This window comes from Microtus oregoni, unplaced genomic scaffold (genome assembly GCF_018167655.1).
Source record: "Microtus oregoni isolate MIOR12 unplaced genomic scaffold, Mior012 000140F_ref0000409, whole genome shotgun sequence".
NCBI classification, from domain to species: Eukaryota; Metazoa; Chordata; class Mammalia; order Rodentia; family Cricetidae; genus Microtus; species Microtus oregoni.
In genome coordinates, this window is record NW_024544790.1 from 1,392,575 (window position 1) to 1,406,491 (window position 13,917).

Here is a 13,917-nt window from a genome sequence, read left to right on the forward strand (position 1 = left end):
TGAATTATGCAGGAGTTAAAGGCCTCATGGACAGAATGTTGCTCATACATGCAAATCTGCCCAGGGCATCAACCTCCCCATTTACAAATAGACAGCCCAGTCAGAAAATAGTCAACCAGTTTCCCCTAAATGAGTTTCAAAAGCCTCAAGACAAATGAACAAAATTGGGTATTCCACAAGGCATCTTTGGATAATTTCATTCACTGCTTTCCTCCTTGCTATATATTAGATTGTATCTCATAAACGTTGTTTTAAGTGGCCCTAAATGACTCTGCCTTCTACACTGACTTGTTATATATAGAACCTGCCCGCCTAAGGCATGGACACACAGTGTCATGGTTTTTAATCCTGATTCAACCTCGGAGCTGGTCTAGTAAATCATCCTTCCCTGGAGATTAATACACGGCTGCAAAGGCATTGTCCTTGCAGTGTGTTTAAGCCAGGGAAGAGTGAGTTGTGTCTAGATGTGAGGTTTCAGAGTCCAGAGATGAATGGAGGGAGGGGATGCAGTGTCACATTTTTTCCCCTGCCCCTCAACCCCTGTTATATGCCAGCACATGCTATAGCTGATAGCTATAGCTCAGTCCTTTTGCTTTAGAAGGTGGGCTTGCTATGGTTAGCGTCTCCAATTCCTCTGCTCTGGCCAGGGGCTAGGGACAGGGATGTGAGTGGGGAGCCACGGGGGGTGCGGTGCTGAGCAACCGCGGTGGGTCCAGCCTGTTGGTGATGTGCAGAGTCTGCTGCCACTCTGGGTATGGGTAACGCGCAGCCCCAGCAGTCGCACTATCGCACAGGTACAAGAAATCCGGATCCGGGATCCTCCGCAACCCCCAGCTCGTGGAAGCGCACAAGCCGGCTCCCGCGCGTCGCCGAGTTTCAGGCTGGGGGCTGAGACCTGCAGATCACTGCGGCTGGCAGCAGGGGACAGATTCTAGCCAGGTTCTCTCTAGCCCAGCAGAGAAGGGAGATGTTCGCGGAGCCGGGCGGCTGTCTGCGGAGCATTGGTGCAGCCTTGCCTGCTGCCCGGGAGGTTTGGCTGCCGCAGTCCTCCCCATTCACTGGACTGTAAATCGAAGCTGTCTATGCGGGCCAGGAGCTCGATCCCAGCGTGGACCCGGGGCTTCGTCCCGCCCAGGTCTCCCGGCACCTGATTTCCCAGTGGTCAATTAGGTGGCTCAGCCTGCAGCATTGAAGCAGTGGAGGGGCCAATGCCCCTGCTTTGATGGAGCGCGCCGTGCGCAGAGACCTCCCCAGTCGACTTCCTCATCAGAAGGCAGCATCCATTCATAATTCTCTCTCTGCCTGTGGACCGAGTTAGACTGAAACTGGGCATGGATTCCTGTGATCTCTCTTCTTGCATCTGAAGGAGAAACTAAGATAAAAGAAAAAAAAAGGAAGGGGGAATGCGGTCGTAACGCACCAAGGCGCTGGAAAGCCCCCCTCCCGCCCCCGAGAGGCCTCTCCTTTGCGGGGAGAGGGAGAAGAGGCAGATCCCCAGCCCAGCGCCCCAGCCAGCTGCTGCTTCGCTGCGGAGCCGGCACGCATGCCTACCTCACCTGACGGTCGCATTCCCGGGGAACCGGCACGGGGCCCGGCGGCGCGCCCAGGGCGCACGGGCGGTAGGATTGCTGCACCTGGTGAAAGATGCGCGGGCCCCTTGCCCAGGGCCGAGCCCGAGCCCGAGCGGACACCGGGGGAGGCTAGCCTCGGCGCGGCACCTCACCGCAACCCCCCGGGATGCTCCATGACTCGCAGCCCAGGCCACTCGGGTGTGTGTGAGAGGGGACCAGCTTGGGGGGAAGGGGTCTAGGCAATTGACAATTTTTAAACTAATTTTTCGCTCCTCTGGGTTGTGGGTGAACTTGGGGGTGGAGGAGGCATGGACGGCAGCTCAGCCGCGCGCTAGCCGGAGAGGAAATCCCCGCAGCTGAGGTCGGAGAGAGCCTGATCCCCTTGGCAGAGCTGAGTGAGGGTGAGCGGGCGGTCAAGGTGGACCACACATAGCTTGGTGGGACAAATGAAACCCTGTTGGTTTTCGAGGGACATTTATTTTTATTTTTTTTAAAAAAAAGCATATTGCAGCTGCAGCTTTGAAGTTTGCCGCCGCCTCCCCACCCTCCTTACCCCCCCATCTCGGGTTTTGGGGCGGGGCGCCACTTTTCCAAGCTGTTGTCCAGACCCTTAGCAGATGGGTGGAGGGGTCGGCAAAGGCTGCGGTGTCTGGCATTGGGCTGCCTGAAGGGGACATGGGGACTTGAGGGCACTGGGAGTGGAGGAGCGCCCTGAGGCTTGGCCTTGCGGGAGGGTGTTCTAACCGCTGAGAGAAGTAGGGGATCCCGCTTGGGGTTCTCTCCTGTTTTCCTGCTTTGCTACTTAATGTTGGGTGACATTTTGCCTGTGCAGGGCTTTCACTGTCATGGAGCTGTGACGCTGGAAGGCAGAGGAACTGGTAGGATGGGCTGGAGGAAAGAACTGAGAGAGCTGGAGCTTTTCAGTTTGTGGCAGTGTTAACCCTATCGATTCTGCTCCCTTAGAATACCTGTCCCAGGAGGTCACTACCCGTGGCCATAAGTATGGCTGCCTGGTTGATCAGCCTTGCCGGCTGGTGAGCCAAAGCTGGACCAAGCCAGGATTGCGTTTGCAATAAAGGAGCAAAGCCCTACTGGCCTCCCTCAGGGGAAGGCTAGGCAGACCTGGCCATTGTGGAATAGTGTTCTGTCATAGCCTGATATTCTCTTGAGTTTGGAAGCTCTTGTTTTACGGGTTTTCTATTTTGCAGTTGTGTGCCCCTCGGCCACCAGTTTGTTTTTCACAGCTGCATGTGAGCAAGGCAAAGATAACAGCATCTAAAAATAGCCCTGCGGCTGGAGATGCGGCTTGCTTTGACCCCACAATTCCAGGGCTGGGGTCTCCTTTCCCAGTTGCCTGGTGGGAGCCAAACTTGAGCTGCCAGATAACCTGAGAGTGGTGCCACACAGGCTCCAGGCTGGGGTCAAGGCTGGGAGACAGGAGTGCTGGTCTGTGCAAAAGGGCAGCAGCCCTCCAAGCCTCATCCCTTCCTGTGGGAGACCCAGAGCAACTGGGCTGCAGGATTGGAGGATGGGAACCTGGAAAGGGATTCCTTCCCTGCCCCCATTCGTGGACATTTGGGCTTTATATTCCTTCTGAGTTGCACCCAGCGTTATACATGGGGCTTCCTACTCTGTGTTTCAGGAGCCAGCAGGCCACTCCCCCCACCTTAAAGGAGTTGGGCTTTGAATACAGGGGTATCAACGGGTCCAGGTAGCACTTAAATCATGCCAGCTTCATAGTGTAGCCAGGGTACCACTCCTTTCATTCCTGGTGTGCCAGACGTTCTCAGCTTTTCTGAGGAAGCCTGCCTTCAGCTCCTGGGGCAGGAGCCACGTGGAATGGATTCATAAAGGGGCTGAGGCATTTTCAGTAATGGTGGCAGCTAATAGGAAGTCTAAGACTCTTCTAGGAGTCTTAGAGCTTGGGACCCTGCTGGGCCTCTTCGATTATTTATTTTCAAAAGCCTCCATTTCTCCCACGTTCACTTTTCTTCGGTGCAAGAGTGGCAAATTCCAGCTTTAAATAAAATGAACTCTGTATTCCTGATTTGGTTGAATAATGGGAATTATTTTGCAAGACTTCACTGGTAATTGCTGAAAAATCCAAATGGCCATTTAAGTACAGCAGAAAAGAAACAGATTAAAAAGCAAAGGTGTAAATGTCCAGCCCTGGCTACGGGTTAGAGCCAGAACCTCTCAGGTAATTTCTCGCTTTTCTTTCAAAGTGAATGTTGATTTTGAAACTTTACCTTAATTTTCTGTAGGTCACAACCGTAATCCTTGGGAAATATTCAGATAACAGTTTTGATCTATCTAAAGGATAAGGGCAGACAACAGGACACCTGAGAAATCCATCCTTCTGGTCTCTAAATAACAACTGGTTCCTCTTAAGCACGGCTTTCATGTTTAACTCCCTAAAGAAACACGCAAGACAAATGACAATGAAATGCGACTCAGCGACCCAGGGTGGGGACAGCCTCTTTCGGCCTGCTTACAAGAGGAGAGGCTTAGATGTAGAAGCTTAGGAAACTGTGAGTTGGAATTCAGATTTCCCAAGTCCATGTCATTTGTTTGGCTCAACCTGTAACAAATAATATGTCAGTGATCTCTAGCACGTAGGTCAGTTTCCTCTTGAAATCAGAACCTGGATTAGCAATTAACTAGGGGCCCATAAAAGTATATCATTCAAGGAAGGCAACATATAAACCCTAAACCTCAGACAGATAACACAACATTCTGATATAAAGAAAATCTAATCAGCTGTGGGCTTTCCTGTGATAAGCAGCCTGATCTTGTCCCTTCTTGTGGCTTTCCCATTCTCTGGAGGCTTGGAGTCCCTGCTGGGTTCTCTGCAACAGAAGAAAATGAGATTGTGGCAGGAGCACTCATCCAAGTCCCTGGCCCGAGCTCAATCACATGACCAATCTAACTGCCAGGGCTATGGGAAGTATAGTCTGTGTGCAGTCTGTGCCTGACTGATATATTCTCTTGAATAAAGGAATCCCCTTGTCTCTTCCACCTCTGCTTTGGTGTTTTGAGTCTGACCAAATTCAGTTCGGATCTCCATCTTAAAATTGATGGCAATTATACTTCCCTCTTTCCACCTCAAAGAGATTTGTAAAGGTGGAGAAACAAAAGGCTCTGAGAGGGACTACCTGGCTCAGCCTCTTTAGATAGTCTCTGTCGTTGGTTCCATATTCTAGATAACTTTTCCTGCATCGTGTAGCTAATTTAAAGCAGGGCTGAAGTGAGAACCTAGATCCACATTTCTTGGCTCGCACTGCCTCCACCATGCCATACTGACCCTGCCCTCTTAAGAGAGCAATTATATAGGATATAGTTTCTGAAAGCTGGCACCCTTTCCTCGTGTGTAATCACTAAAAGAACTATTTATATGATTTAAAATCCATGTGCACTTCTTCCCAATATCTACAGTACAATCATTTACAGGTAGGCAAAGAGTAATTTATCTAGGCTCTATACATATATTCATTCAATCCTCACAATGATCTTAGGAAGTAGGAAGTGTTATGACTCCCATTTACAGATGAGGAAATGGAGGCATAAAAAAGGAAGTTGCTTCCCAGAGGTGTTTTGGTAAATAAGTGGCGGATGGGAAGTTCGATTCTGAGCAGGACCGCTCTGGCTTCTTTTACTATGTGTCCTCACTGATCTGGTGCGTTTCTTGTCCAGTCCTTTCTGGGGTATGTAATTGTCATAAACCATGATCCTCAGGGTTTAACATTCCTAGTTCTAGTAAGTGACCTTGAAAGTGGGTGGCAGGGGGTCATTTGCAAATTGTTGAACTGAGGCTCTGAGCCCCAAGCCTATGAAATTAACACAAAGTAGTGAACTACCTAGTGAAGAAGCTCCACCCCTAGCCTCCAGCTCTGGCAGCCTAGTGAGGCTTGCCTGCCTGCCTGCCTGCCTGCCTCCCTCCCTCCATCCATCCCTCCCTCCCTCTCTTTCCTCCTCCCCTTCTTCCCTCCTTCCCTGTCTTCCTCCCTCCTTGTCCTCCCTTCCTCCTTTCCTCCTGCCCTGTCTTCCTCCCTCCCTCCCTCCCTCCCCTCCCTCCTTTCCTTCTTTCCTTTTTTCTTTCAACAATTTTTATCTAGTCATCATTGTGTATGTAGTAACTGTTGTAAGAGAACCCAGAGTTTGTTTATTTGTGAGAAGTGGCCATGGAATGAGAAAAGACTCTTGTGATGTTGAAGGGTAGTGAGCAGACGTAGTGAGGTGGGTGCTTGACCTTGAGATTGCTACTATTTGATGTTCTTTTTACTGTAGCATGAGAAATTACCCCAAGCTTAAGCAATAGCTGCTTATCTGTTGGTGTTGAATTCTGCAGTCAGGGATGAATTTAACTAGCCATTCTGGATAGGCTTGTAAATGGCTAGTCAAATGGCATGTCACCTGGGAGTTAGATTCCCACAAGATGCCCAGTTGACTGTGCTTCTGTCCCTTTTTCTGTACAGTTGCAGGATTCTCCCTCCTCACCTACTTCTCCTGTAGGGTAGCTGGATTACTTGCCTGCCAGCTAATATTCTGTCCCCAAGAATATAGAGGCAGAAGCTACTAGGTCTTCTGATTGAGCACATGGCTAGTTTTGCCAATGGAAAGAAGCAAGTCCCAGGTTCAGGAGAAGTAATTAATTGAGGTTATAAATACCAGGGGCATGGAAAAATATTGTTACAGAGGTGAAACCTCTGAATTTACAAATTCAAGGTTTCCAAAAGGTCTCAAGAAGAGATTACTGTACATTGCAAAATGTGTAAAATAAAATCCATTCATTCTACTCAGTGAACAAGATTATTATACATGCTTGGGTCTTTCTCCATCCACAAACTACCCTAAAGAAGCACAGAAGCCTGAAGACAGGAATTGAAGTGTGTGACTTCTGCTTTCTTGCCTCCTCTCACATAGTGTCCCAAAGGTATTCATCTTAAAAGACACAGCAGGAAACTAGAGAGATGGCTTTGAGATTAAGAGCACTTGCTAAAGCTGGGTTTAGTTGCTAGCACCCATGTATAGAGAGACTCATAATCTATTGTAACTCCAGTTCCAGGGGATCCAATGCCATCTCACATATGGAGTGCACATGTATACACTCAATCACACACATCTATAAATGAAATATATAATTTTCATTATTTAATTTTTTCATACAATGTACTTTGAGCACATTATTTCCCCTCCCCATCTCTTCCCAGATCCTCCCCACCTTCCTACCCACCCAACTTCATGTTCTTTTACACTCTCTCTCAAAAACAAAAAACAATAAAACAAAAATGAAATTCAAAACAAACCCCAATACGTACAAGGGAAAAAGCACATAAAAATATGGACTCTGTTTTGTGTTGGGCAATTCCTATTGGACGTGGGCTCTGCTCGGGAGTGTGGTTGATATATACAGTGACACTCCATTGAAAAACATTGATTTTCCTTCTCATGGAAGGTATTGATTGCAAAAAAATTCTTGGTAAGGGGTTGGGTTTTCTATACACTTTATCTTCTCCATACTGGGATTTTTTTGGGGGGGTATGGTTTAAACTTGTATAGGTTTTGAGTTCATGTATGTTTCTGTCATATTGTGTCTGGAGGGCATGGCCTTGATGTTGTCAACTACTGTTGGCTCTCACAGTTTTTCTTCCTCTTCTACATAGAGCCCTGAGCCTTGACGGGAAGGGTTTGATGAAGACATCCCACTTAAAGATGAGTGCTCCAAAGTTGCTCATTCTGCACATTGTCCAGCCATGGGTCTCTGTGTTAATTCCCATAAATGACTAGAAGAGGCTCCTCTGATGAAAGATGGGCAGTGCGCTTATTAATGGAGATAGTAATATGTCATTAGGAGTTATTTTATTGCTGCTTTACTTAGCAGAATAGTACTAGTAGGCTTTTGCTGGGTCCCATGACCTGTCTGGTCTCAGGTTCTTGGCCACTTTAGCAGTGAGAGAGATAACAGTACCAACTCTCCAGGAAATTACAGTTTTAGAAAGTTGAAGTGTATCAACTGCTTGAGAAGGTAGGTCTATTTCTGATCTTCCCGAGCAAATTACACATCGTGAGGGGCCTTAGCAGGCACGTTGGAAGCCCTTGCTGCCTTAGGCAATAGAGCTGCTTTCATGATTCAGTTCATGTGTGGTCCAGTTCAGATTATTTCCCCCAGACTCCAGGTTCACTCTTGCCAAAGGAGGTGCAAGAGCTACTTCGACACACTATCCACTTTCTTATTGTCAGTGAGACCCAAACACCTAGAGCCCAGTCACTTATTCACCAGCCCTGAATAATGATGGGTCACAGCTGAGTCCTTCTCTAGGAATTTTCTCCATTGAAATCACCTCACCCAACATCATGCCCGTTCCCAGATGCTGACTGGGCAGTACAAGTCTATAAAGGCCTGGTCACGTTGAGTTTAGGACAACTCTGCAGAGCCATCTCACTTCCAAACACTTCCATGCTTCCTGGAACACTAGTCCAAGCTTTTGTTATGACTTCTTTTTGTATCCAGTCCTCTTTCACTCAGTTATTTTTTTATCAGTTGTGAACCCAGAGAGCATTTCCTAGCAAGATTGCTCCACACTAATGTCTATATCCAGGCCTATTTCCAGGGAACTTGACTCAAGAGTTTGTAAACTACTTCCTGGTCAAGGTTGGACCACTATGGGCATGTATAGAAAACAAAGAATGTGGCTTAGCCCCTCACCAAATGCTTCCAGGTAGGAACAGATGACTGGCATTTGGGTGACGTCATGAGAAGATGAGCAAAGGTTAAGTCTGGTACCTCAAGGATCTTCCTCCTGATTATTCTATGCTTCACAACTTTCCCCAAAGTTGTGTTGTTGGTGGTGGTGGTGATGCTAGTGTGTGTGTGTGTGTGTGTGTGTGCGCGCGCGCGCATGCACACTTTAGGAATAGGTAATTCATGACATTGATTATATGGTTAACAATTGTGCCTAAGCACTCTCCCACCTGATTATTTCTTCCTTTGGGCACAGCACTGACAATCAAAATTTATCTTTCAAATTAAGGCTATAATTATATTTTGATAAAGATCTACCAATTCGATGAGAATGAAATTTTGAGGGTTGCCAGGATACAGATGACTCTGGGTTATAGAGAAGGGTTTGCATCCCGAATACTAATAGGTGGTTCAGCCCTCTTACCCAGACCTTTCCAATAGCATCTGATAATGCAGGCCCATCAAGTACTGTTTCTCTGCTATTATTCTAGGAGCATAAAAGTGATGAAAGATATGAACAGGGGTTTATGAATGAAAAGGTGATTCATCAGATGCCTCTTGGTCTGTCTCACTGAAGTTAAGAAATACAGTAATAATTACATGGCTTTACCTCAAAAATCTAGGAGGCAAAAGCTTACCCTTATTTTCTTGCCTCTTCTTTTATTGTAAATAAAACATAGATGATTTGGGGTTATTGGTTTTCATTGGAAATAGGACCCATGTTTGCAACGGGGTTGACTAGAAACAGTGGACATATTCTGATGTTACACAATAATTTTCTTTTCCATTTTATTGTCTGATTATTATTCAACAAGTAATCTGTCTGATAATCAATCAACAAATAATAGCATCCTCAAGATCTACCTGAGGGAACCAAGGAAGTTTAAAATGGATGATAATATGTGAAAATAATAAATGATAATACAGTATAGTAGTTTTCAGCCTAACATTATTAAGGGAGAAGAGAAGAATGTGATTTGAGTCATGTGCACACTTTATATGCTGAATGAGATTTGATATACACATCTATCTACACCCTCCCCCAACACAGTGTAGTACATTTTTATGGCTCTGAGTCTGAGTACTCCTTTCCAGTCTCTCTCTGCCTTTGCCAACCCGTTATTGAGACTTTTATCACATTGATTAGATTTTCCCATTCAAAGTTTCCTAAGTTGAATGACCATAATGATTTTTTAAAAAAGATCTGGCATCTTTGATTCAGGAGAGTATTTTTGGAATTAAATCACCTTGCAATATATAGAGGTAATTTGGTTTTTAGTTGCAAAGCAATAATCCGCTGTAAGAATATACCGTGGTTCTGCCAGGTGTGGTGGCACAATCTTACAATCCCAGCACCAGAGAAGCTGAAGCAAAATGGTAAAGAATTTGAGGCCAGCCTTGACTGTGTTCCAGGCCACCTAGGCAACCTGTAAAATCTTGTCTCAATGTCTACCCCATCCACTGACCCCCACCAAATATATGCATACCACACTCTATTTATCCATTTAAGTTGTGGTGTTTCAAGTTTAAGGCTATTAATAAAATTCGTAAGAATGTTGTTATATAAATCTTTTTCATTGATTTATAATTTTTTCTTGTGTCAACAGCTAGGAGTGAAATCGCTTAGCTATAGAGAAAGTGCATGGTTAGATTTATAAGGAATGAGTGGAAGTGAAAATCCGGAAAGAATGGTTGTACCATTTTATGCTCAGAGCAGCAAACTGTCAGTGTTCTAGTTCTGAATTGTCACCAACATTAAATGTGTTAGGATTCATTCTAGCACATATGTAATTCCATTGTGATTTTAATTTGTATTTCTTTAATGACAAATAACATTGAAGTTCTTTTCGTGTGCCATGTGCTTACAAGACAGTTATGCATCTTGTCTTGCGAGATGTAGAGTTAAGGCTTTTCCTCATCTTGAATTGTTTTTCGTTTTGATTGATGTTACTAAATTGCAGTAGTTCTTTGCATATGTTAAGTAAAAGTTCTATGCTAATATTATGAATTACAAGCATTCCTAGCATTTTATGCTGTACTTGATTTTTTTTAATGATGCCAATCTTCCTTCTCCCCATGCTGGGGTTTAAGCCCAGACTTTTTAAAACTGAAAATAGATTTTTTTCAATTCTGATTATGTTTTTTCCTCCCCCCAACTCCTCCCAGGTCCTCCCTACTTCCCCACCCACCTGAATCCACATTCTTCCCCCACACACTTTCTCTCTCTCATTAGAATACAAAAAGACATCTAAAAATAATAAAATAGGATAAAATATAATCAAACAACAAACAAACCAGAACAGGGCAACACAAATGACCAGAAGAAAAAGAGCCAAAGGAAAAAAAGCACAAGGGACCCTTAAAGACTCAGACACACACACATTGGCCTACACAGGAATCTCATAAAACCGCAAAACTGGAAGCCATAATATATATGCAAAGCACCTGTAAAGTTAAAAAAAGACATGATTAGCAAATTTTCTACTGCTGTGTTACATCCTGAACCCTGATAATCTCTTAATGAGCAGAAAATTTTAATCTGACAAAGTCCAATTCAGCAATATTTTATTTTGTGGCTAGACACTATCAGAAAAATCTGTTTCCTTTAAGTCCACAAAGATTTCCTCAGGCATTTTATTCTAGAAATTTTGTGGTTCTCACTTTTATGCTATTGTCCACTAACTCTTATATATGGAGTGAGTGTGGGGTTTAAATTTTATTTTTCTTTGTTTCTCTGTTTAGTTTTTCAAAAACCACTTGCTTAAAAATGTTTTCTTTCCCCCCATTAAATTGACTTACTCCTGTTTCCCAAAATGCACTTATGTTTGGTTCTGCATCTGGACATTGATTGATCTATATTGATCTATATCTATCAATTAAAATCTCACCTGATCCATTTGTCTATCCTTTGCCAAAACCAGATTGTCTTAACCTGTGAAGATTTAGAGTCAATCTTGAAATAAAGTAGTATAGATCCTCCAAATTCATTTTTGTGCAAAATTATTTTAGTTATTCCATAACCTATGCATTTTCATATATCTTTTATTTTTTTAAAGATTTATTTATTGATTATGTATACAACATTCTGCCTCCATGTATGCCCGCACACCAGAGAAGGGCACCAGATCTCATTACAGATGGTTGTGAGCCACCATGTGGTTGCTGGGAATTGAACTCAGGAACTCTGGAAGAGCAGCCAGTGCTCTTAACCACTGAGCCATCTCTCCAGCCCTTCATATATCTTTTAGAGGCAGCTTGTCAACCTCTTTATATATATTGGCCCCTGATAAGTCAACTATGTTACAGCACAAACTTAACACTCAAAAATATTTGGACATAAAATTTTGTGAATAAAGAGATGGAGGGATCTGGGAGCAGCTGGAGAATGGTGAATATGAAAATCTCAAAGAATTAATAAAAACCTATATATTTAAAAAACCCATGTTGGGATTTTTGACTAGTATTGTTCTGAGTCACTCAGATCCATTGAATTTGGGGTAAGTGAACATGTATAACAGTTATCCTTCAAATCCTTGAATATGGTATGGTCTTCATCATATAGGCCTTCTTTAATTTGTCTTATCAATAATGGTTGTTTTTAGTTTAGGAAACTTACATACCTTTTTCAAAGATTTATCTCTATGTAGTTGATTATTCTGGTGTTACTATAAATTGTATTCTTCTTGATTTCATTCTTTAATTATTCATTATACATGCACACACGCACATGCTTGCACACTCACATACATACTCTTTTTGTGTGGGGTAGAGATCAGGTCTATAACTTACTATGTAGAACATACCGCTTTTGAATTTGCAGTGGTTCCTCTGCCTTTACTTCCCAAGTGCTGACATTATAGGTATACATCACTACTACACCCAGCTGTTTGATTTTTATATATTGATCTTATATCCTATACAAGACGATACTTTTCTGAATTCACTTTTTAATTGTAGCAATGTTTTGTAGATTCTGTAGGGATTTTTTGCCTACATTTTGTGCCTGAATAGCAATGGCCTCCTTTTCTATCCTAGCTTCATTTCTTCTTACACTGGTAAGAGTAGATGTTTCGAATTCTTCCCCAGCTTAGATAAAAGCACTTAGTGTTTTATCATCAAGTATGATATGATATTATCTGTAGTCTTTTTGGAGATGACCTTCATCAGGTTTTGATATTAAAGTCATTGGGGCTTTGTATATTTTCTTGGGAAGCATTTGGTTCTCCTCTGGTCACTAAAATAATTAATATTAGTTGATATCATTGCTTCATTAAGTATTTGGGTACTGTTTCCTAGTGGTGAGACCACCAGAATCTAGAATTTTCTTTATAGAAAGAGTTCTGATCAATAATTCATTTTCTTTAGAAAATATAGGACGATTTATATTTTCTCTTTCTCTTGTGTCCCTAAGAAAGAACAGAACTTCAAGTTTTGAGTATTTATTTCTCTGTAGACAGCATGGTCTTATGTACCTAGTATGTTCTTCTGAGACCTGGTTATTATTTTTGCTCTTTTATATCCATCCTCTGACCTAGATTTCATGTTACTCTAAGGGAAGATCCCAACATTTATTTATACTGAAGTTCAGTGCTAAGCATGTACAAGACGGTTCATAGTGCATGAATGAAAGTCAGCTGAAAAGCTGAACAAACAAGTACACAAATGAATGAATGAACAGGCAGAATGAAAAATGACAATACTAGAGTAGATAACATATATGCAAATAAGAATGTTTTAATAAAATAAAAATTCTGTTTCTTTCTCATTCAAAACTTGGTGTAAGCCTGGAATACTTAGCCCCTAAGCATAGAGGGAAAGGAAGGACCAAGGCTCCTAGGAGTTTTTGAATGGTCAAGCCCAGAAGTGGTGTATATCTCTGCTGTCCAAAGCCATTATCCAGCACACAGTTCTGGCCCCAGCTGAAACCACAAAACAAACCAACCCATGGACATTTAGTAGGAGCTAATGACAATTAGAAAGTGGTAAACGGAGTCCCCCAAACTGATAGTGCTCAGTCTGGGAGAAACCTCCATCTTGAAGACATTAGTAGTCAGCTTGCTGAGGACTGTGCCCCGCCTCCCACCTCCATTACTGACCACTTTGCCACTAGAGCTTGAGCTCTCTGGCCTGCCTTTCAGGCCTTGCTGTTTGTCCTCCCCCCAAACCCCTCCCCATGCTCAATTCTTGCTAATGAACTTTCAGAAGCCATCTTCTCCAGAAGAACGTGAGAGCAGAACAGAGTGCTAATAGACTCCACTAGCAGTTCCCTGCTAGCTCCAGCCAGAAGCACAAATGAAGAGAGGCACAATGTGGGTCAGGGCAGGGAGTTTTGATGATGAACCTCCCAGGAGTCAGCAAAGCAGCCCTGCTCTGGGAGGCATGTGCACTCAGCTCATGGCAGCTGCCGAACGACAGCTCCACAGTCCCTGTGATCTGGAGTCTCCTGTTCAGGATCAAAGTGGCTGCCTCTGCAGGGCCTGCAGCTGCACAGTGAGGGCTCAGTGGCCTCAGAAAATGCTTCTGGGCATCTCATGTGGAGCCCAGGGTGTCAAAGCAAGCACAGCAGCCAGGCTATAGGTACATTCTGGTTTTCAGAACAGGGTA

General features: G+C 43.9%; 1 protein-coding gene across 1 annotated transcript in view; it reads left to right on the top strand.

Annotated features, from left to right (window-relative positions):
* Positions 1 to 1,667: 1,667 nt before the first annotated feature.
* Positions 1,668 to 13,917, top strand: part of LOC121444780 (Nance-Horan syndrome protein) — a 75,938-nt gene continuing 63,688 nt past the window's right edge. Inside the window, exon 1 of the mRNA XM_041646698.1 lies at positions 1,668 to 1,769. Coding sequence (XP_041502632.1) covers positions 1,745 to 1,769 — 25 coding nt within the window. The 5' untranslated portion in view covers positions 1,668 to 1,744. The remainder of the gene's footprint in view (positions 1,770 to 13,917) is intronic.